Below are 24,288 nucleotides of genomic sequence, written 5' to 3'. Positions count from 1 at the left end.
AACAACTGGGCTTATCTTGACTGGGCGAGAAATCTTATCAACAATCTCACTACTGCATTCGCAACGGTACTGCTTTGCCTATGGCAGCTACAAGGTGTTTAAAATAAACATGTACTGAGTCCTTCGTTACTTCTTTTGACCTCCTCTGTCGTTGGAGAGGGTAAAGTGCAATGAAATGTTTGGACCCTTGATGCTGTTTTTCGTGAAAAAGAAGGCACTTCCGAGCAAGAAACTAACTGCATTCAAATTCACCGACAAGATGCGATATGCTACAGATGGTTACATTCCTTCTCCTAAGACTGAGAAAAGTTCGATGTTACGTAACAATAGAATGTGTTTATTTTCTTGTTAATGTGATGAAAAGACCTCAAGTTTTAACTCGAAATGGCTTTTAAACTACCTTGTACCTGTGGAATTGCGTTCAGTATACACGATTTTACAGAAACTTCCTTTAATCTAGGAACAGGTGAGTGCTTTTAAATAATTTAGCGTCATTCAATTAGCTTCATCCTTTTTTTCCCACAAAGGTCACCAGAAGAAGGCGATGAAATTTGTACTGTGTTGCAAGTTATCACAAATATTAACAACGACCCAAACAACTTGGCTTATCTTGATTGGGAGAGAAATCTTATCAACGATGTTATTATTGCACTCATAACAGTATTGCTGTGCCTGAAGCTGGTGACAGGTAAGTGTCTAATTCGTTAAAGAAAAACATCTTCTGAGTCCATGGTCTCTCCTTGCTTAAAGGGTAAAGTGGAATGTAATTTTGGGACGCTTTATGTTGTTTTTCCTTACTAATGAATGCATTCCTAACTAAGAAGCTTTATTCAAATTCACTGACAAGGTGCAATCACGCAGCACAGAGTTATGAATTCCTTTTTTCTTTTATCGTATAAGCCTTTGAGTAACTCTATTGGATTTGGAAAAGTTTCAATCTGATTTGCCATCAGGCTGAGCATTCGCATGCTAAAATGTGCGAGCCAGGTGTAGCTTGAGAGTCTGCAGCTTGTAACGAAATTTTAGAAATTTTTACACATTTTAGCTTTTTTTTTCTTTTCAAGAGATCACTTTTCAAGTACAAGAAAAAAATTTAGTTTTATGTCTTGCCATTTTGGGACGCTTTGAAGCTAGATTGACCATGAATCATGTAAGCGTGGCTAAATCATAGCGATCAGCTCTTTACTTATTGTGAAACGAAACCAAAATTTCGCACAGAAAACGTTACCTGTTCGTTTCATTACAGAGATCGGCATGCTACGTGGACCTGAATTACTTCCACGAGATATTCCCAAGGACCAACCGTAAACGTTTTTCGGAGTGCATGAACCCCAAAAAATTGGTTCTGTTCGGCGTTCTTAAAATTGTAACAATTTGTCTTTTTCTTCGTTTTTTGCATGCACGACATGCAGCATTTTCATGCTCGACATTCTTACAACGTTCGTTCTAAGGGCTTGGGTGCTTTCACCTACCTAACTGATTTATAATTTTTTTTAGAAGAGCGTCGCGACTTTTTCGTTGAAGCCTTACTTTACCTCAGTCCATACAACCTCAGTGGCCAGAGTCATGCAATAACATTCTTGAAAAGTTCAATATTCAAAGGGCCAGGGTGCTGTCATGTTGATAGACGTCAATCGCGGTGTGTTTAGATAAAGACTCGTATTACCTCTTCTGATCCAACTCGTGTGGCCAGAGTCATGAAATAACATTCTCGGAAAGTTCAACGTTAAAAGGCCAGCGTGCTGCCTTGAGTTTTTATAATTTCCGCTCGAAATTTCTACCATGATATCGAGTTACTGGTATGTTATCCTTGATTTCAAGGAAAATGAGACCGCAAAGCAGAAAAAGAGAAGTAGACATCACCAAACACCAATTTTTGACGAACCTTAATTTGTCTTTGAAATGCAGCGGACGGTTTAGGTACAGTTATGTCACGTGATGAAATTTGTGGGTTACTCAACTCTTTCTTTGTACCTTTTCGCACTCAGTATAATACAGATAACACGACTTTGTTACGAACTGTTTTTAAATCGTTTTGTAATTAAACACGGTGCGTTCTTCTATCTGAATTACCACAGATTTATTGTCACTCAGTTTAAAAGTGATCAGGAATTTTACCATTCGGACCACTTGACGAGAGGGTATTATCCTGTGTTGGTCTAGTATACCTTCCTGTAAGAGTAGCCATAGTAGCCCTTCAAGCAACAAAAAGTGGTAAAAGCTCTGACAATGGGGGCCACGAGGCCCGAGTGAAGACTCTCTCAATCTCTATTAAAATGGGTACTTGCAAAACAAAATAGCTTTTCTATACAGATTTTAAAGATGAAGGTAGGAAGTAGTGAGCAAGTGATTTCTGTTTGTTTAGGAACCGCCAAGTCTCGTGTTTATACTCCTAAATTACCGTTTTTTCTTGATAACAGGAGGGGGCAGAGGCAGAGGTCACATTTTAGGACGAGCCCGCTTAGTTTCTCTCCTTCCTAGCATTATGGTGATCCCTAAAAGGATGGTTTGAGCGCGCATAAATTGTCTTGTCTTTGATTCTGTGACCAAGTGAACCGCTTGCCGATCGCATTGAATTTTACAATTTACAATCTTCGTCCTGATTCGCTTGCTCCACTAAATTTGCTGCCTTTCCCGGTCCTATTTTCCCTTGGAAGGGAGAGGGGCTATTAAGGGAGGCATATGGATAATTTCTGAACTTAAATCCCTTTTGCTGAATTTTGTTCATTTTTCAAGAACATTGATGGGACATTATTGATGACAAAGGGACATTCTTAACATTTTAAAAAAATACAGTTCGGAGAGAATAATTCCCCACTGGTATTTGACCCTTTCCCAGATCACAAGATCCCATTAATCGGACTGAAAGGCAAGTAAAAGTAACACCAATGATTTAATATTTTGAATGACGATTCTATAAAAGTGTGAATTGAATGGGGGGGGGGGGGGTGGTTTTTAAGGAAAACGTGGACCCTTTCTATCAATGAAAGTGACTGATCTTATATAACACACACTGAAACTTCCTTAAAGCTATCGCAATTCAGTCCGGCTTCCCTTATTCTCTTCTTTATATGTGCGATTTAGCAACGCCTCTAAAAAATTGCGAGACAAATGTATGGCTCTGATGACCGAAAAATCTGGAACTATGTTGCATATAACCTAAAAAAGTCCTCCGAGAGACAATTCCACAAAACGACACTTTCTTGCTTATAAAGTTCCAGACCTCTGAAAACTCGGAGAAACACGTTCGCGCAAATGCAAGCACTCGGTTTTGTAAAAATCACGAGATTCCAATACGGAGCTTAGATTATCACTGGTGCGTTATGTTATTCCTCACACAGAGTTAAAAGAAACATGCAATACACTTTGTGTGTACGGTTTGTTTTCTTTATTTTTGTTAGTTTCTCCACTACTCCTGTTTCTAAAACCAGAATTCCAATGGAGATCTATTTTCTCCATAATTTTCTCTTCCTCATATTCACAATTGATTGCAAACTTCAAGTTCAACGCTAAAACTTTTTAAAATACATAGAAAGCTTCGAAAAAAGTTATAAAATTGTTCATAAAATATTTTGACGAAACATTTGTCAAAATGTTCTATGTATTTCAATAACGTTCTAGCGTTGAACTTTCCAATGAAATGATTCCCCAGATCTCGTCTTAAACATATTCAGAAACATTTTTCAAAATATTGTATGTATTTTAATAAAATTCTTAAGTTGAACTTTCCAATCAAATGTTTCTCCAATTTTCTTCTTATACATATTCACAATTTATCTATGTAATTATTTTACACTATTCGACCCAAGGTCCAAACTTGCATTTTTATATGGAACCGCTCATTTACCACGCTTTTTTTATTGAGCTAGGTTGAATAAGATGGACAGGGACGTCTCCATTATAGAGCTACGTTATGCGAACCACGTTTAAATATCATCGCGTTTTTTCATAAAACAAATTTCACTTAATGACTGATACGTAAAGAATATCATTGCTTAGACTAAACTGATAAAGCGGCCCATCTGAACAGTCAGAAGAGGCTTGATGTTCAGTATACCAGGTTGTCACCACGCCATAAAAACCGACACATTTTACATTGTTTTCCTATTAGTGCTATCTACGATTTTATTCTCCCTCAAGTTATTTCCTCTAGAGCCCACGTTCTTAAAATACATGAGTTTCTTCTTTCCAGCTAAGTCGTTACTCACTGTATGCCACGTAACCGTCGTATGAGTCAACAGTTGAAAATAGTCGGACAATCTTGGGTCGGGGCGATAAAGTTTTAATTTTAAAATCCGGGGACTGTAAGTAGTTTTTATTTATGCTGCGACGTGCACTCGTTGCTCGGGCGTGATCTATGCATGTCTCATCATCATTCTCAATTTGAATGTAAACCTTTTATAGCGCTGATGAGGAAAAGAAAAATTAGCAATTTTAATTACAATTCTTAACAGATTAAACGCCTTAACATCTCCACATTTTCCCATAAAGCCCCACGGTACGTATATGGTTACGTGGAATGGATTCACTCAGAAACATCACAATTTTTTTGCACTCTAGGGAAACGTTTTTGGGCTTTACTTTGAATTCCTGTTCCTTTAACAAAACCTTCACAAGTGAGTGCGGTACCAGTGTATTGCTTTGCTGTTGTTGTTGCTGTTGTTTTGTTTTGTTTTTTCTTTTCGAAAAACGCATAGACACTTCATAAGACGTCAGGCACCGAATCGGTTATTTTGTGGAATCTTCGTTAGCGGTATAAACATGGATAGCCTTAAGTATAAGACCTGGATCCTCCCCTGATTTCACAGATTTTCATTTTCTCTCCCATTTCTCTTAGGGGCTTATCATTACTCACCTCCACAAACTTTCTCCTTTGTAATAGCCACGATCCTTTTCAAAGTCTTGAATGACCGGGCGGTTATGACATCCCAGCGAGAACTCGCAATGCTCAGGAGCTCGCTTCTTTTCCGCATGAAACCGACTCCTACCACAACAATATGAACACCCTTTTTCTTTAACTCGGTGGCTTCCTTAGCTGTCATTGTCGGATTTCTTGAAATACCATCTGTCATCACTACAAGGAACTTTGGAATATCTGCACGGGCGGTACCCCCATTTTCTTTTTCAAGAAAAAGTTGTTCTCTCGCCAATTTTAGGGCCCGGTTAGTGTAGGTTGATCCTTTGGACCATTCCATGGCGTCGATAGCTGCATTAAGGTCATTCATTGAATAGTGCTCTTCGAAGTTGAAAATTATCTTGGCTCGGGTGGAGAAGCGAATCAAACCCACGTGAACGTTAGTCTGGGACACTTTGAATCGCTGAAGCACTGCTTTGATGAATTCTTTGGAACTTCTGAAGCCACTTAACTTCACACTCTTAGATGCATCCACTATAAAAGCAATGTCAGCTCGCTGACTGCAAACTAAAACAAGAGAAAAATCCATAAAGATTGAGTCACCAAAATGAAGGTTATTCAAAAACTCTTAATAAATTAGGCCAATCAAGCGGTGACTATGATCCATCAAAAACATCCCGCTGCGCCTAGATTTTGCCTTACTGGAAGAAGAGATACTAAGTACCCTTGTCTCACCTCTGATCTTGCAAATAAAAGGCAGATGATGTAAACAGTATTCATCCCTCCATCTTCCCCAATATGGATCAGCAGTAATTACAGCACAATCTTCTTCCCTGCCCCTATGGCGCCCTGAGGGTTCCCTTGGAACCCAGCGTTGAATCGCGAAGGGCTTGCCATCAGTCCAATTGAACTGTCCTTCATTTTCTAGGTCCGAGGCTCCGATCCACCACTTGGAGTAACCATAGTAGTACCTAAGCATGCGCAGTTTCCTCTCGATGTATTTGTTCTCTTTTAAAGTACGAATACTGGCCAAGTGGCCCCCTTCTACCTCACGACAGTATATTTCGGCTTCTGGCCACGTAAGCATCTCGTACTGAATGAAAAAGAACTTGTATATGAAAGTCCCTTGATCGAATTCTGAAATCAAGAAAGATCACATTACATTGGGAGAGGTCGAAGATGATCTCAATTGTCAAATGATTGTGACCAATACTTTCCGGTGATGATTTGAAATATTACATTCAACGTGATTATATTAATATGTCTGTATTCGAGAATACTTTCTCTGAGGCAATTTGTATATTTACTACGCTAATTTGCTTTAAAAACTCACCATAACCAAATCTTTTATGCTCCAAGAGTCTCTTAGGGATACCTGCGTAGTAAACAGAAAGACGCAACCACATTAGCGTTGATTACAAAGTGGTTGGGGGGCATGTTACGCAAAGATATTTCCGAAACCATAATTTTCAGAAGATGAAAAGATCTATCAAAAAATCTATCAAAGGAGCCCACGGAGATTTTTCTGACCAAGAGGGGCGGGGGAATTGCACTCACCTTTATAGAACCCCCTATCAAATTTGACCTTAGAACTCACCTTCAATTTTGCAGATGTAACCTTTAGGCTTATAGCAGTCATCTTCCCTCCAATCTCCTAAATCACCAGTGGACTTCATTGCAATGCAGATTTCATATTCATTATAGGGTTCCGTGTTGGCTTCGCCGGGTGCCCAGAACGCTGCGTCATATCTTTATAGAATAAAGAGTGCAATGGAACACAGTAAAAATGATGAAATAACAGAAGGCGGATGTATTGCCTTTCGTTCATTTTGCCTCATTTAGCTAAGTTTTTGAGGATTGTCAATGACAATCACCTTTAATTCTCCATGTTTAACAACCTTCTTCCATCTGGAATATTTTCGGATTACTCCTGTGTTTTTCTATAATTTCGACCAGTTTTATGCATCCTACTTGAGGTTGAAAGTAGGTTTGTTTGTCACAAACTGAGAGGGCCCAAAAATATTACACTTTCCTTCAAAACTGTGCTTCGGATCATTTGAACAGTATGCTTGCCAACTTAGGTTTATTCTAAATGATGTTAATGCACAACAAAGCTTCATCCTGAATGTAATTTGTGTGAACATATGTCTTCCTCTCCACTTCCATACTAGGCGAAGATCAGTGGGTTCGATTTCCTTGGAATCCAGAACTTAAAAAATTGTAAATCGCCCATATTTCCGAGGTAGTTGTTGGGCGCAATTAATTTTTGAGTAAGCGTCGCACTTTTATGCAATGCTAAAATCCAGGATAATTTGACCAGCCTTTTTGAAAACGTCTGTAAAGAGGGAACTCTCAGAATTTAATTTATTGCACCCTACTTACTGGAAAGTTTTTCCATCTACCCATTTGTAAGCACGTCCATCTTCATCTATTCCACCAAGCCAAAGTTGTTCCGGCTCCCGGGGGGAACTGCTCAGTAGTTGAATCTTTTCATTTAAATATTGGTTTTCTGCCTCATTGGAAATGCTCGCCAAATGCCCGCCTTCGTACTCTCGACATATTTCTTCGGCTTCGTACCACGTTCGGCTGTCATCGCTGGGTAGCACAATCTTGTAGGTGTAGTCACCGTTTTCGAACACTATGGAATAAAAAAAGCTCGTCTCAACAATTATCTCTATATAATTATGCAAACGATTAACTATATATCCAGATATATTTTAAATTAAAACAGAATATTCCCATCTCTTGGCCTTTTTCCCACCAAGCATATAAACTGAAGTCATGTTTTTGTCTCTATTGAACATTAAGAATGATTGTTCATGTGGCCATTCTAGAATGAACGTATCGTCGAACTCTCTCCTCGAAAAATGGCTTTAAATATGAATTTCTTTCAATGGATTTCTAGTTCTTTCGGGTGGAGTGTTGTTAGATATTTATACAGCAACCTCTACACGATTTTCATTGTTATCACCGTCCTTATTTTCCTAGCCCATGTTGAATACATATTGAATCAAGAAATGAAGGAATCTCTTTGTTTAAAGGGGGTAAGTTTCTAAAAAAAACCGTGGTGCTGCCGTGGTGGGTGAGTTTAAAAGCTGACATTTTGAGCGTTAGCCCTTCGTTTGAGAGAATGGCGAAGTACTGACGCTCGAAACGAGGGGCTAACGCTCGAAACGTCAGCTTTTAAACCTTTCATGGTGGCCAATTGACATTATCAACACAGTTGATAATACTAAATTAATCTTTTTGTTTTATTTGTTTGTTTGTGTCTCTTTTTCGTGTCACAATGTCACATTGCCCATACTTTTAACTCATAGCGGCAGTCGCGAAACTCATCAGACGCGGGAGTTTACAAATCAATTCTTTATGAGCAAAATATGTATGTGTAGACGGTACTGCCCAGAAAAAGATCCATAAAACTAAAGGGAGGACTCAAAATCGTTCTTTCTTTCTTCTCTAATTTGTTTTGGACGTAGGTTTGATTCAATGTCTTGGACACATCGTGTAGTAACAGATGTTGCTTGTTCCAGACTGTACCCATTACTAAGCTCAGCTCAGCTGTTTAGCTCATGTTAGGAAGATCTGTACGGAGAAGAGGTTCACAAAACTATGCATGCCTTTTGACTGAGCAGAAACCATACAAATGATTTTAATATTGACATACTGATTTCGTTACGTTCACTTAAGGGGTATTGAGAATATATGTGTTTTTAGTTATCACAGTACCATGCCTCGTCTAGGCGGATAGATAAAATAATTTTGCTATAAATGCTAGCGGGGACTTTGATCCTTATTCAAGAGTTTCTAGAGGTGTTTCATAGGGGATATCTATTTTTAGCCAGAAGACTGGCTTTCTCATCTATTTTCTTTATATTGCTTTCTCTTTAATTGTATAGGTATTTGTTATGATACATGATTTGATTTATTGGTGCTCTAACTCCTGGTGGGAGCTTTTACCCTCTACGATCATTACCCTATTTTTAAAAATTGTCAGAGGCTTATGTTGAAAATGTTCCTGACCTTAACATGTTTCAAATTGTCAAGACGTTTTATTGCGTCAAGGTGTTGAAAAATTATACCCACAAAGAAATCTTTGTTATCGGCAGCTAGGAATGTAACAAATAACCAGTATGATTTAGCTAAACCAGTTACGTAAGGATTGCACACGAATTTAAGCGTGCCTCAAATAAAGTCCACACACTCTGGCTACAAAAGGCTACGAGAACCTAACAAACGGAGACCAGAGATCGTTAGTCTGTTTAACCTCCGTCTCATCACTATTCCGAAAAAGAAAAATAACATTTGGAAAGTCTTCCTACCCCGGAAGTAGCAAGATGTGCGAAAGGAATATTGCACATGCCTTCAACCGCCAAATATTTATCACAAGGACGAAATACTTTTCATTATAATGCGAAGAGTTTTTTGCTTTGGTCAGCAAAAACTGTTGCGTAACGGATTTTTAATTTCAGCATTTTTTAAACCATTAACATTTTTCGGCAGATTGATAAAAAATTAACTTATCTTGATCAAGGTATCCTACTCTTTAACCTTTTAAATGATTTTCCGGAAAAGCTTTGTTGCGCAACAAAGTTTAGAGAGAATTTTCCTAGGAGTCTCTTATTTAGGAAGCCGTCTTCTTCTCAGGATTTTTCAAAAGCCACTCGAGGTCCCAGTGAGTGTTTATTCTAATGGGCATGTACTAAAATACGAACGTGTGGGTCTCTGAGTATGATGATCTGTAATTTAACAGTTAATTGATGAAATAAGATGAAATTCAGCAAATATCTTGTAAGTGATGGAGTTTTTTCACATTTTCCATGCACACCTTGAGACAAACACAGCAGGATTCCTATTGTGGCAAAGATTTTCTATACTTCGAATTTTTCTTCTTTTCAGGATATCGCCTTTATTCGAAGAATTACGTGAAAAATCAAACAGTATATTCGTCGTTTCTTCTTAAATCAGACTGCCTTAAGATAGATAGATAAAAAAATCTTCAGCTCGGTCGTCGAAAAAAGCGAATGTGAATCATTCCCCAATTTGTGTCAACACTTGAATTAAAGTTCAAAACGTTCCCAGTCTCAAAACGTTCCCAGTCTCAAAACGTTTCGCAGTCTCATATAGATTAACAAAAACACAACGATCACTTTCCCAGAAATTTGAGAAAACCCCTCTTCTTTCAATTGCAAGACTGCACTTTGTTTTACTTTGAATCCTCCATCACTCGTTCACACAGTTTTCACTTTCCCTCTTCCTAAAAATTCCTGCCATGACTGGTCATCATTTGTGTTTCTTTATATTTTTCCTTCGCATTGTCCAAGTTGTCGCCGTGGGAACTTTGTAGTCTGAAGCGCAGAAAACGATATCAAATCCTACATCGAGGCGTGGAAATCCATCTTGAAATACTATGCTCATAGCTACACGCAAACGGTTTTAATTAATCTAACTTCTAAGAAATTATAAATATGGGCAACATGAACAACTGCATCCAGCTAACTATACGTGGTAATTTTGGGCTTGAGAGCCATAAAGAATTGAAAGTTAAGTCAAGACGCTGATAACTCAACTTACTTAAACGTCCTCCTGTTTAATTAGATTTTCAAATGTTATTCAGCGACTTAAAGCGTCCTTTTTTACCGGATAAACAAATGAATAAATAAGTCCTACTTACGAAATCCTTTGCTTCCAGCCGAGACTGATGAACACAAGCAAACCAAAAGGAGTGCAGGGGTAACCAAAATCAACGAGCTCATCCTCTTACTCAACCGACGGTCTGAAAAAGTAACTTTCTACTAACTCCGTGGCAAAGATTTAACTGAGCTCTATCGATCAATACCTGGCATTCAAATAGCTTTTTCACTGCCATCACCAGACGAAAGATGATCCTTTTTATGCCACGTGTCTATAAATTTGACAGGCACAGTTTTCGTCACCTTTATTGAGTTAATGTTAAGTGCCCACTTTGGAAGGTATTCTTAAGATGTTTACCGAAGCATGAAAATAAGAGATGACGTTATTTTTGGAACGCTCTTGAGCAAGTCCGCACTTTATTTATTACATGACAAGCGAGATCATATCTATACCGACCTCTCGGTGTCATCAGCAATTTGGTTCCTTTTAAAGCAAAGGCTGTTGTCAGGTTAAAGTTTATCTCGGGCTATTCAATCATAAACATTTGTTATACAATTTGATCTGTTTATCGTCATCGCATAACGTAAATCATATGCAGGGTTCGTTTGGGAACAACTATTTTTCGCGGGGTGAAATTCAAAATATCAAATTCGGTAATTTGCACCAGATAGACGTTCCACAACATCTGAGAAGGCAGGGTGGTTCGGATTGTCTTGTGCACGGGGTTATTTGATTTGAATTGACTTCTTCGAAATTTTGCGACGCTACGTCTGAAATGGCGGATGTCCCGTTGTGAGCCTTCCATTTGAGTAAAGGTTGTTTTCTGACTGTTTTCTGTTTAGTTTGACTAAATTGGGAGGGTGTGAAAATATTTAAGACCTCTTGTGTACGTCGGTATGTTCTGCTTGCAGTAGCTGCAGATCCGGCGGGCAAAGGTTATTTTGATACTTCAATCAAAAAGCCTTTATTGCTGAAGTTTATGGAAAGAAAGACCTAACAACCAAATGCTGAATGTTACCCTGGCCTCTAGTAGAGGATCGCTCTGTTATCATGGCTAGGGTAGTTATATCTCAACAAATTTGGAGTCACATCCTTTTTTACAGGACCATGGGGTTATGTGATAACAAACTAGGAAAAGGCACGATCTAAACACTTTCCACTTTTTATTATTAGAAAGGAGTTATCTTCACGATGTAAAAACGCTTTGTTTGATTGTCTTAGTTGGGCTGACGTCATTCTGGAAAACGAGACATTATACTCTGGGAAAAATGGTTATTATTAAGACCTTAGTTAATGGAAAGGAAGAAGTAATAAAAAAAAACCAGTTAAATTACAGGAACATAGACGACTCTGTCATCAATAAAAGGGAATCGAGTGCACTACACAGACCACCATGAAACGAGTGTCGGTGGTTCAATCCATAAAGAAGATACTTGAAGTCTATAGAGACGTACTTATTCCCGGTAATAGAAAAATCTTCAATCATCATACATTAACTTATTTCTAAATTCAATTAGTCAAAAAAGAGGGGAAATTTCTCGCTTCATCTAAAAGAACTCTGTTAGGAAGAGACGAGCTTTTCGAAAGAACAAAAAACAATTTTTCAGGGTTGGTATTTGCAAACTTTCTCTCAAAGAATCTACTGTACGTCTAGCACTAGCTGTTGTATCACTGCTGCACCGGGCTCACTAGAAGGTGTATTTGGGTGAGCCTCCTTAAACTTAAACAGGAACTGGACATATTCTTAGAGCTTAATAACAATGAGCTATTTAGGTTAGCTGTCTTGTAAATTTGTAGCCCTTTTGGTCCCCTACTTCTCTACTAGAACGTGAGAATAATATTTTGGTGGAAGAAAGAATACTGTATTCCGCATGCGTTTTATCTCCAACTCGTCACAAGTTCTACTGAGATTGGATTTTGAGCATCTGTGAATGCCTAAAGTTATCTTCTCTCCAAGAGCTGAAAATTTTCAAATCGGATAACAGTTCTTTGTTCCCTAATTAAACTGCCCCAGAGGTATTCGGCCAAATTATTTATGGTAACTCCTTGCTATCGACACTGCGGGAAAATGTTTCTGTGTGGGTTGTTTACTTCTTTTTGATTGTTAAATTTGGAAATCAGGGGGCGAAAACGGAAATAATCATATCAAGATCACGTTTTAATTTTACACTGCAAGGCCGGCAACAACACATTCTACAAAGAAAAAGCCGGAGGATGGCTCAGTATCAAGTTTCTTTCCCTCTTTTCTGCTGTGTTAATGAGAGAAAGATGTTTTCAAGGCATGCGACACTTTGACGTACGTGGGCCATTTTGGTAAGTAATAAACAAGTTAATAAAGGAAACTCCTACATCATGAACTGATTTTTAAAACTGCCGAGCCATTCCTGTAGGCGGCTGTTTACTCTTTAGACAAAGAGCGGTTGTAATCATTTTTAGACGTAAAAGCAATTGCTGTAATCATCTTCAGACGTAAACACGATCAATTCGCAAAGACGATTGTCAGAACAATTTACTGAAACTAGAAAACTCAAAACTCCATCAAAACAAAAGATACAAAACAAAACGAGGTGAACAAGGTCCTGATATTTTTTAAAAACAAACGGGATGTAAGGGTGGAACGGAAATGATAACTCGCGAGAAAAAAAAATAAATTCACATGAAACTGGAATGGAACACAAAAACCGATTGTAATTTAGCCATGATTTGTCGATCCCGTCCCAAATTCTTGCAGTTTATAGTAAAATCTCAGATCTAAAAGAAGCTTTCAATTACGAATTTCAAAACACTTTTTGACATATTCATATGGAATAATTTTAGTCAAAGGGAATAGTCTTCTTTCAAGTACTTCAGTCATTATCTAGGAATATGATTTCTTTGGTCGTAGGTTTTTTTCCCCCCCTTGCCTTTAACGGTAGAAGCTGGCCATGGTAATTTCATTACTGAAAAAGAAAGCAACTCTCTTTTTAATTGAGAGTTAGTATGAATAGATAGTTGCAGAGAACTTTTTTCTGAAGCATATTTCGGCTGAAATTCAAAGGTATGTGATTCTGCCACGAAATAGTATGTCATTTTTGGAAAAGTAATGGACATATTTTGTAATTATGGAGCGGGGTTCCTTAGCATAAGAGCAAACGTAAACCATAATTTGATTGATTGATTAAAAAGTTGAATCAATCAACCGGCGTGTATGAGTTAAGCGCTGGGCTAACATGCATTATAACATGAAACAAACTGAACGCACCGGGCAACTTGCTACTCTTAACTCCCTCAAAGTTTGGCTTCTTATCTCCTTTTTTACAACATAATAACTGCTTAAAACAGGCGATGATGCTTTTATGATTACAGGTGTGTTTACAAAAAAGCTAAGCTAAAAACGTCGAAGACCTTAATTTTTCTCCTTGCTCTTTCAGTTAATTTCACCGAGTCCATGCCCTTTCATGAGGGTGGCAAAGGGTTTTTGCGTGACGCGTGATGGCCCCAAAATTTGCAGAGTGACGCGTGATTGATGCTAAATTATCCGCGTGACGCAGGACCGCACACGACAACGTGATGCATGATTTTCTATTTTATAAGCCCGTGAAGCGTGATTTATGAGACTTATTAATTAGATTTCCGTGATAATGAACGCTCTTTGACCTAAGAGGAAACCAACCATTCAAAGTAAGTAGAGTCTTACAAAGATCAGTAAGCCGTGGCAGTCGTGACACTATTTCTGGTCTTTTACGTCCTTTGCTGACCTTCGCTTGACCTTCGATGTCTTTGACCTTCGTCCAAATAATCGTTACACAATAAGCATAAGTTTGTAAAGTCAACATTTGCACAAGGACTATGACCTTCAATGCTATTTTTGTCGACTGCCTGGTCGTGGTGGTGCGCCAGATCGTATCCAGAAAAACCAGAAAGTATCCGAATCCATCGAATGAAAGATCTGAAAGAATGTCGACCCAAACGACTGAAACGGTAAAAGACGTTAGAGTTTTGGTATCATTTTATGCCAACCGAGAGGATTGCAATGTAAGCAATAAGTACACGAGGAAAACATTTTTGACCTAGACGAAATCAAAAGCCACGTTATATCTTTTACTGACATAAAAACAGTTGCCGCACAGAAGGAAATTGGGCAAGGCATTGACATAAATATTGCCTAAGTATCAAAAGAGAAAAGTTAAGGTGGCGCAGACGTCTACTCACTCTTGGAGCCACTAGTGGCCGCAAGTTGAAAGATAGCCAAATCAGTAAAGTTCATACTAGTTTTCGTGAGATAGCTGATGGGTCATATATGGGTTCAAACTACAAAAACATTGTCAAAACTATGATTTCTGACTTATTAAACAACAAACTATGACGACTATGATGCCCAGACGAACACCTCAGATGTTGAATTGAAAAATAAAAAATCTTCGTGAACAGAACGTCGAAGGTGAGGCAAACAACAAGCTATTGGATGAAGAGGATACTCAACGAAGCAACTTGAACAGTAAATATCTAAGCTTAACTCTTGTGTTAAATGTCCTGATTCTTTGATTTGTTTTTATTGTGCTCCATACTTGTAAAGTACGATGTGATATTGCGATACGAAGCCCGAGTAAACGCTCTCGGAGCGTCAAGTTCCAACAACTAAGTCGTCTTTTTTTGTCTAACAAAAAGCAACATGACAAATAAAACGCTATTTATTCCAGGATAAAATATGTTGGATTCAATGCAATTTTCAATAATACATCCGATACTTACTCCTTTTACGTGATTGGTTAAAAAATTATCCGTGATGCGTGATTTAATAGAAAAATTCCGCGTGATGTGTGATTGGAACCCCCCCTTCGCCGCCCTCTTTCATATGTCATCCAGTGACATCTGCTTTTGTGCGTGAAGCTATTTTGGTCATTGAGAGCCGAAAACGAGTTTATTGTGAATCCGTTTCAACAGGTGAAAATTACTCTTCTTGTGCTAAACTTGAATTTGTGAAGGACTATTCATTTATTAAGATTTAACAGCGAAAAAGGGGTTTGTATTTTGGCGTTACGGTGGTAGTGGAAACAGTGTCTCAAGGCAACAGAAAACCAATCGCTGATCTTCGATCTACTTGGGCATCGATGTCATAATCTTTATTTTGTTTTATTATATTTTTTGGTGATCAAAACCGTGAGACAGGAATGTCGGATCTGTTTAGCTATCAATTTGATTGTGATTATTTTAGTGTTGGAAGTTTCTCGAAGACACAGAGACAGGAAATCCAATTTCCGAAAAAATAAACGGATTACAGATACCTTAAAAAAATTATTGAGATACGACACAATTCATTTCAGCTCATGACACAATTCCTTTTTGAAACTTATAAAACAATTTTAGCTGGTTTAGCCTGTTCACACCCTATATGTAAAATTGGCTTTCAAGAGGATGAGCTTTCTTGGTTTTAACTTTACCGATTGTCGCAATCTCGCTTAATTTTCAAAAGACGTAGTTACCTCGTTCTTTCTTTGAAAACTCTCTTCTTATACAAAATACTTTTTCAACAATATTCCTCATTAAGCATTTATCCCTTGATTTAGAGCATCTTTTTCTTTGCAGTATTTTGTTTGTATTAACTATCAACAACAGTCTGAGAATGATTGATCAAGGGCTTTTAAAGTTGCCAGGCGATTGGAACTTTGAAGATTGCGACACTACGGTCAATGAAAAAAAAATACAATTAGATGTTAATCCAGTTAAAACGAGAATTGAGTAAAAAGGTTCTAAATTTTAATCTTCATTCCTCTTTGATATCGTCATTTTATCTCTTGTTACACCTCCAAGCTGTTTTTACAGGAACCAGCAAAACTTCTGATACGCTATGTTCATGATCCTTTCTTTTGTATCGTATAAATCAACTAAGTTCAATAATTTTTTACTACAAAGAGAAGCAGCGTGGTTTGGTATTTGTCTTTGAAGAAAAGGTTTAGAAGCACTAAGCATTCGAGAGCTCACAATGAAGCAATGAATTTCTCCAATGTATGACAGAACTCAAGCAAAACTAAGAAAATTACTTAAGTGGGCTACGCTCATTAACTAATTTTCCAGTTCTTGTACTTTAGGGCATTTCTCAGATCTCCAACCATAAGCATTAAAAATAATTATGCCACCTCTTTCCTGCGTAAAGTCGAAATTGTAAACAAATTTCTTGATTATCATATTACGACTGATACTTAAAAGAAGAGTAGGGCGTTTCTCTTCAAAAACATTGTGAGGTATTTTTTTTACTTTCAACTACCTACGCAAGTGATTGGTACATGTAGTTCACGGGACATTTTACTGTGTGACTTAGAAAAGGGATCTCTGGTGCAAGGATAGTCACGGCTCGCTTTGGCGCTTTAACGCTTTAACGCAAATTTGCACTCGAATTCTTGTTGTATTGACAAACTTTTGGCAAATTAAGGTTTTCGTGTATTCGCTCATAAGGCCTTGCTAGAAAATATATATGAATAAGATTTATGATAAGCCAAACTTAGAACTCGTTCCAGGTGACTTAGCTCGAGCCACCCTAACAGGAACTCATTCACCATGGTTGTTATAATTTTCCATAGAAACCTGACTTTTAGCAAATCAAGCTTGTTGTACCAAAATATTCCGCTTCTGAAATACGCTGAAGCCTTTGTTTCACCATTAGGTCATGGTCTGGTTGACGATTTATTCGCAAAGAGAACTTCAGTTTTGGCATAATTCCTAGTAAGCTAGCACAGCGACCTCTTGTTCACACAAAAGTGAAACCCTGCCAAATTTTTGACCAATAGTAACGTGCCAGACACCTATGCTCGACCACAGTCATTAAAATAATACAGTTTGCCAGGGATTTTTACTTATTGGCGAGGCTAAGACGTCAAGTGACCACTTAGGTTTTCAACAGTCATTACTTTCACCACTGAGCTCATTTTATAACAGAATAACGTACGGCTGAATAAGTGTAACCAAGGCTCAAGTCGAAGCAGTACGAAACCTGAACTCTGATCAACTTTTAATGCAGAGCTAACTGTTCGCTTTATCTACACACGGGAGCTTTTTCCCAAGTTTTCATCCATAAATCATGTAAAGCTCTGTTTGTGTTTGTGGAGTGTCCCAAAGGGTTTAAAAGTGACGCGTGATTAAGGCCAAATTAATGTGTGACGCGCAAATTTTAGGGAAAGGTGAGCGGGATCGGTAAATTGATGAAACAGTTTCAGACGTGATTTGCTTTCTGATTTTTTTGTCTTTTTTTTGTGAAAACCTCAAGATTTCCCCGAAACCTTCGAGAAGAGGGGTTCAAAATTTTTCTTTTATATACTTGAAGATTTGATTTGTCAAAAATACGTGCGTGGAACGGGATCAGGATTCCCCCTTTGCCATCTTATTTGGGTTTGGTGCTGATCCTGGTACAGTGTCCTGCAGTTGGACCCGTTAATGAACCGTGTTTGCCTGTTGGAAATAAAAAAACCCAACGGCCATGCCAACCGCAAAAACAAGCTCACGTTTGGCACGATTAAAATACCCTCTTAAAATACTTCCTATTTCCTATCGTTCCAAAAATAAATAGCTCTTTACTCCGGTGTAGTCACGTCTCGCCTTGACCCTTCGAGGGTCCTGCGAGCTGAAGCTGAAAACCCATTCACCGGTAAAGAACGATGTAATTCGTCACTCATTATTCACAGGTCAAAATGTGATTTGATGCATAATTGTTTGTGATCAACTTCCTCCACGGGAAACAAGAGAGAGAACCCGGGGTTGCTTGCGGTTTCTAGACGTGATAATGATTCCTCTCAAATTAAAGCGTTTTATTGTTGTCATGTGCAAGTTAATTTATGGGAGGAGACAAAAAATAACAGTTAGATGGGAAACACTAACGTGCTTATTAAAACTGCTGATTTCATACCAAGATCTTCAACGTATACATAAAAGTAGAAAAATGAACCCTGACAATAGTTTTTTTTACATGGTTGCTCGATAGAATCCAAAAGAATTCTTATATGCTTTTAAATGTTGATGATGAATGGTTTCAGATAATGGCCTGTTTAATGTTTATCATAATGTAATTCCATCTAGGTTGTGTGTGTTCATGAACATTTGGTTGAAAATGACAGAGTGTAAAATGCTTAAATGTGGGAAAGCTCTGGATTGACACGGAGAAAAATAACGAATCCTATATTGTCAATGTGTAAGACAAATAAAAAGCAATTAGAATGTTGGACTAGTGAAAGACTTTGTTCTCTTTTTTCAGTGAAGTGCTTACTTTTAGCGTTAACCTGTATAGGTACTTGCTTACTATACGTTCAACTAATCCTAAAAATGTTGTTTTTTTCGCGGGATGTCCAAAGCAGCCCTATATAATCGATACATGACAAGATGACCTGGGTATAAGCTAAAAGAACCTAGCTTCCTAATTTACCCAATTTTTTTTTTTATCTATTCAGCAGCTGGCTGCCAAAAATTTATTTCGACGGTTGTGACTAGAATCCATCTTCATCTTCTTCATGGCAGACCATGGATTCTTGGAGGATGAAATAACAATATGAAACTTGAAGTAATATTTTGTAAGGGCTGAATAGATCTGGCCAAAATCGTCTGGTATGCTGTCAGCATTCATGTCACACTCAGTGAAAGGAGAATTTTGACACTTAAAATGTCTTGAAATCACAAAAAATAAACGCAATGTGATGATCCACTCAGAAAGAATTTAGGCGACTCCAGATAACTTTGTCCTCTCAAAATAATTTTCTTCATATCTTTGCTGGATTATTCTGTAACCTTAAGCCTATCATCTACATGCTTTCCAAAGTCAGCTCCTGGTTGTTTAAATTGCTTAAATTGTTTAAATTCGAGACCGAAATTTTCCGACAGAAAAAAAAATCCCCAAAATCCTTCTCCATGTAGTTACCACTCCGGATCTTAAAAATCTTTCTTAACGAAGTTAACTGCAGTTTTTATTTCCTATTCAAATGAGACAAGTGCTTAAAACAAGACATATCACTAACTAATCTTTCCTGGGATCATTTCCACCAAAGCAGTTATGTAGCCGTCATGTAAGCTCCTAATCTTTGAGCCCCCTTTAAAATTTCTTGATCAGTCAGCCTTTGTTGAGTATAATCACACGTGCGTGTCATTGATCTCGCCAAAACAAAATGAAATTGGGAGAGAGAATTATCCAGAACACTTTGTCTATCAATAAAGGAAAACTATTTAAACAATTGCCTTTATTTTAAATCTTTTAACGCATTTGCACAAATACAGTCCCAACAACTGCACACTGGACCGTAGACAGGAAAAGTAGGTTGCTTTTATCATTCCTCAAACCTTAAGCCTCTGAAAGGGTTGTTGTTATTCACCTTTGATTTTCAAAAGTTCTCGGTTTTTTAACGGGGGTAATAAGAAATACCAACGAATATAGCAACAACAAAAACGACCACGAAGACGAAGAAGATAAATTAACTTAAAATGTATGATATCAATTGCAAGACTGGAGTTTAAGTTGTAAGGGAACAAACTTTTAACCACCAGCTGTGTGTCCTGCCATGAAATGACCGATTTTTACGATTATGAATTGTTAAGATGACAAAATAGAAACGCCCCTGAACTCTGTTGCAATTACATTAGCTGACTGAAGAATGGGACTATTCATGGGGAGGGGGGTTACAAAGCGCTCACATATACTGTACAAAAAAAGATGCTAAGAAATGACAGAACATGCGTGTGACATGAGATCAGTAACAAGACAAGGAATCCTTAAGCTCGAATGTTATAAGAGTTAGGTAAAGATAATTCCAATTTTCTTTTGCTACGGAGAATTCTTATGGTATGGAAGAAAATCTTCAAATAACAAACCATTAAAAAAAACCTAGTGAACTTATCTATCTAGAAGATTTAAACTAAACATTGGGATTCTGAAAATGAAGAAAATTTCAATATGCGAGTTGACGTGGCAACGCTTGAGACAAAAGTGATCATTTGCAATTCTTGCCCCTTTCAGCATTACTATTATTATGTAATTTCGTCAAGTAAACTACTTGATTGCGTGCATTCAATAAAGTTTAGCGCTAAAATGACCGATTCGTTAAACCAAGGGATCTCTTGGTTAAACAGCTTAGAATTGTCTGATTTTTTGATGTACGGAAAGTTCTGGATCTAAGTAGATTTAGACAGAAAATTAATATTTGAATTTGAATACCACCGAAGCTCGTTAAACGCGTCCAGTTCCAGGAAGAATGGGTGATCTTCTACAACTTTACTTTCTTCTTAAAGATCTTGGAACCTATATTACGTTCTACTTCTATTATTAACAATTCTGTCAAATATATAACTACAACTTGTAACAAGATTTTCTCTTATTCTAATGGTTCTTAAATTTTTCAGGAAACGTTTTTTCCGAGATTTTTTTGTATTTCTGTCATATTTCTGTCATGGAAGGATGAGAATAATCTGACTTGTGTTCGATAAACTTGATATCTGTCTAAAACTAGGAACTTGAATCCAGGTTACAGGCCCCAAAGAGTTTTCCCTTATCTCTGGGTAATCCTTGTTAATCCTCTGCGTCCTTTATTTGTAAATGCATGTTTTGGCTTACAACTTTAAGTGTAAGGTGAGGCTTCGTTTTCGTTTTGATCTTTATTTTCGTGACAGCTCTATCTACTCAACGATCGAGTTTTAAGAAATAACACCTCGATATACTCTTAACTTTCATGTTCCTTGTAAAGATTTCGGAAAAACCGCAAATTCTCAGATGTAAATGCCGTATGCTAATCCATTTAGCACAAGAATCTAACGACTTAAAATAACCCCTCATCAGAGGATAATCTTTTCGGGCTTTTCATATCCATGATCATTTTGGAGCTCACCTTAATCAACTGAAACTGTACCTTACTTTACTTTCGTCTCGTAATATCTAACTTTGAATTTATTCAACTATGTATACCATATTGGAGAGAAAATTCGAAGGATTTTGATCGACTTTAACCATATTGCCTAAGAGGTCAAGACTAAAACGGAAGTTGATGAAATACCCTCTAGGAAAGATATTTCCTAAATCTAAACCACATAACTCACCTTCTAACCTTCTTGACGGAAAGTATATTGAGATTTTGGATAACCCCTTTAAATGACAATACCCATATGATACTACGTGCAGTTTTAAAGTTTTAAAAACCTTTCGGCATGTCTCGCTGTCCAAATTCTTAACCTCTTTCAACTTATTAGATGGATTAAAACTTGCGCGTGAGCGTTGTCTAACATGAAAACGTTTGGGAAAAACAATTAGATTCGAGGAATGATGTTCATGACTAAGAGGAAAAAACTTCTTGTAGATTTTTATCTTAATTTGACAACTTTCCTTTTACAAAGTATATACTTTACGCGCTACGGTGTTCATACGAAAGATGTGGCGATTGCGTGCCAGCTTGTAGGCAGTCTGCTTTGGCTGGAAACATCCTTAGATTTGTCACACAAAGGGCGTTTGAAATTACCGCATTAGTTGATTTTATCGATCCCTTTTTCTACTTTCTAGAGTCGAAAAATTTGTCTGCTCTTTTAATTCGATTTTAACATTGAAAAAAGAAGCAAATGAACAACTTGATATTCTACACCCCTTTGGATGGCTTAGTGTAAGCTGAGCAAGTTTGTGTTTTTGCAGAGGATTTGTCTCAGTACGAGGGGAATTGACTTAGCCTATAGAGCGATTTTGTCGAAAGAAGTTCCGTTTTATAATTTTGGTTTCAACACCAACAGAGAAGGCTTTCACAAGTTTAGCACAGCATAATTTTTCTACTGAAGCCTACCAGTGGAAAATTTTAAATCATACTCCAAACGACCTTACACCAAAATGAAAGAAGTCTGAATTTTGACAGAAATATTTGTCTTTGGATAAACTGGGCCAAAGGTTGCACAATATCACGTGAAGGTAGCGTGAATTCATCAAAATATAAAAGAATGCTTTTAGCAACCGAAGTTTCCGGCGCTATTTTCGCAATTTCAATCGGGAAAAAAGGTAATGAAAAGGAGAATTACTTACGGAAACCGGGATGATGCTGTTGTAAAGTTAAACGCAATAGTGAGAGGACGATCACTAAAGCTACTTGAGCGAATTTGTTGTTGATGTGAAAAGCCATTTTCTCAAGCGGTTGCCACTGTATCCTTCCTCCAACTGTCGAACGATATACCCACGGACTTCCTTAAATATAAATATATCTGTCCAATTCTGTCAACTTGGTCACGCACGTGTTTCAGTAACCGCGCCTTAGTGGTTAACCATGGAATTCGGTGTCGTGGGAGTTGGTTTACTTTTCAATAAACAGAGCTCCCACTGACGATATTTTTATCCAAACGGTAATTTCTTTCCTTGCCGAATGACAAGCGGAGAAAGGCGCAGGGTACCAAGTGGATGTTTAAAAAGTAAAGTGATCAATAGTGTCAACCATTCACACAGTTTCTTTTGTTCTTCAGGTTGTTTTGATAATCTTAAGGATTAAAAGATTTTTTCGATTTTTCATGATTGCAAGTTACGGTATTTATTCCTGCCAGAAAGCGCACGCGAATAACTCCACGCTTTGGTAAAAATTCCAGGCTAAAGAATGTAACGATTAAGCTGTCCTAATGACCTTCTAAACGCCTCCGCCTTGAACGAAAACTTCTGTTGTGACGTTTATTGCAGTCTATGGGGTCTGTGTGGGTCCTATCTAATGATGTAAATCAATCCACAATAAAAGGGATTAACACTGTTATTTCACGAGTGCGGCTCGTGATTTTGTTACGACATTAGAATAAAGAGAAGAACCTGAAATAGAGAGAAAATTCTGCTTCGGAAAACCTGGTAAATTGTTTAAGTTTTCCCTGATGTGCAAGGCCTCGGAGACGACGACAATTGTTTTAAAATTATGTTAAAATTCTTGAAAAGTAAGATTTCTCTTTTCTCGTGCTGTATAAAGTTTCCATGTATTTTTTAGAGATCCTGTTCAAATAAAAACCTTGTCGCGTTATAATAACTGTACTCACTGTACATGGATCAGCTCAATTTGGTTAAAAAGCTTGATTTCCTCGTTCGTGTACTGGATTTTTTCACTCGTTACTCGCCATGTATATTAATATTAATAACACCGTAGACTGCCACGAAGAAAGCCACAAAAACGTGGATACAACACAATAGATTTTTAACGGATATGTTTGCCTTTGCATTTGTCAGACTATTACTTTCTTTAATTGTTTTCATGTCTGAAGCATCACTTTCCTCGCGAGTAATGACCGCAAATAAGTCATAGGTAAATATTCAGTTTCTTTTATTTTCATGAATAATAATAATTATTATTGTTATTGTTACTATCAAACGTATGGAAACACGTATCACATACTTAATTTCATATAATGCAATCAATTTAAGTAATGAAACTACGTTTTTCTCACAAAAAAAATAAAAAATAATCAAAAAAAAAATCTTTGACCGCAAATAACTTGGCCCGTGGTGCAGTCTGAGCCGGAAGAACAACAGCACTCTTCTCCCAAAATGTTTATTACGTAATTAGGACATCAAAAACAATAGACTCAGCACAGGAAGGAATAATAAGGAGTTATTATTGTATAATGTTGACGTAAAGACAGCCAGGTCAATTTGTTATAATATGCACGTCCGTAGCGTTCCTTGTCAAATAAAACTAACAGACTCAGCCGTGGAGGAAAAAAAGCACCGAGTTCATCAGACACGATGGAAGTTGTTCCTATTTTAAACTGCCCCAAGGAAGCTGTGCATGTACAGAACGTGAGAGGGAGGAACATCCCACCATCTTCATATGCATGGTCTTTGTGTCCAATGTAAATAATCT

At 37.5% G+C, this 24,288-nt stretch overlaps 1 protein-coding gene across 2 annotated transcripts; it reads right to left on the bottom strand.

Annotated features, from left to right (window-relative positions):
- Positions 1–3,365: 3,365 nt before the first annotated feature.
- Positions 3,366–22,793, bottom strand: LOC131771014 (macrophage mannose receptor 1-like). 2 transcript variants are annotated; one of them, XM_059086764.2, is made up of 7 exons: positions 22,488–22,793; positions 7,238–7,493; positions 6,453–6,604; positions 6,189–6,230; positions 5,591–5,992; positions 4,856–5,422; positions 3,366–4,406 (listed from the first exon to the last, which is right to left on the bottom strand). In XM_059086764.2, the coding sequence occupies exons 1-7, from the start codon at positions 22,582–22,584 to the stop codon at positions 4,399–4,401; spliced, it is 1,524 nt and encodes a 507-aa protein (XP_058942747.2). In that variant the 5' UTR covers positions 22,585–22,793; the 3' UTR covers positions 3,366–4,398. The 2 variants fall into 2 exon arrangements, with proteins under 2 accessions (XP_058942747.2, XP_058942748.1); XM_059086765.2 differs by lacking the exon at positions 22,488–22,793 and adding an exon at positions 10,527–10,693.
- Between the last annotated feature and the right edge of the window lie 1,495 nt (positions 22,794–24,288).

Source organism: Pocillopora verrucosa, chromosome 7 (genome assembly GCF_036669915.1).
Source record: "Pocillopora verrucosa isolate sample1 chromosome 7, ASM3666991v2, whole genome shotgun sequence".
Classification (NCBI taxonomy): Eukaryota; Metazoa; Cnidaria; class Anthozoa; order Scleractinia; family Pocilloporidae; genus Pocillopora; species Pocillopora verrucosa.
This window is presented reverse-complemented; position numbering and strand designations above follow the sequence as displayed.

Bases quoted from the DNA above. Each gene is read 5' to 3' on its own strand.
- LOC131771014 (XM_059086764.2), bottom strand. From the start codon at position 22,584: ATGGCTTTTCACATCAACAACAAATTCGCTCAAGTAGCTTTAGTGATC. The intron at 5,993-6,188 runs GTGAGTTTTTAA...TCTTGATTTCAG, and splicing joins GCATAAAAGATTTGGTTATG to AATTCGATCAAGGGACTTTC. The intron at 5,423-5,590 runs GTGAGACAAGGG...CTCTTGTTTTAG, and splicing joins TTTTATTTGCAAGATCAGAG to TTTGCAGTCAGCGAGCTGAC.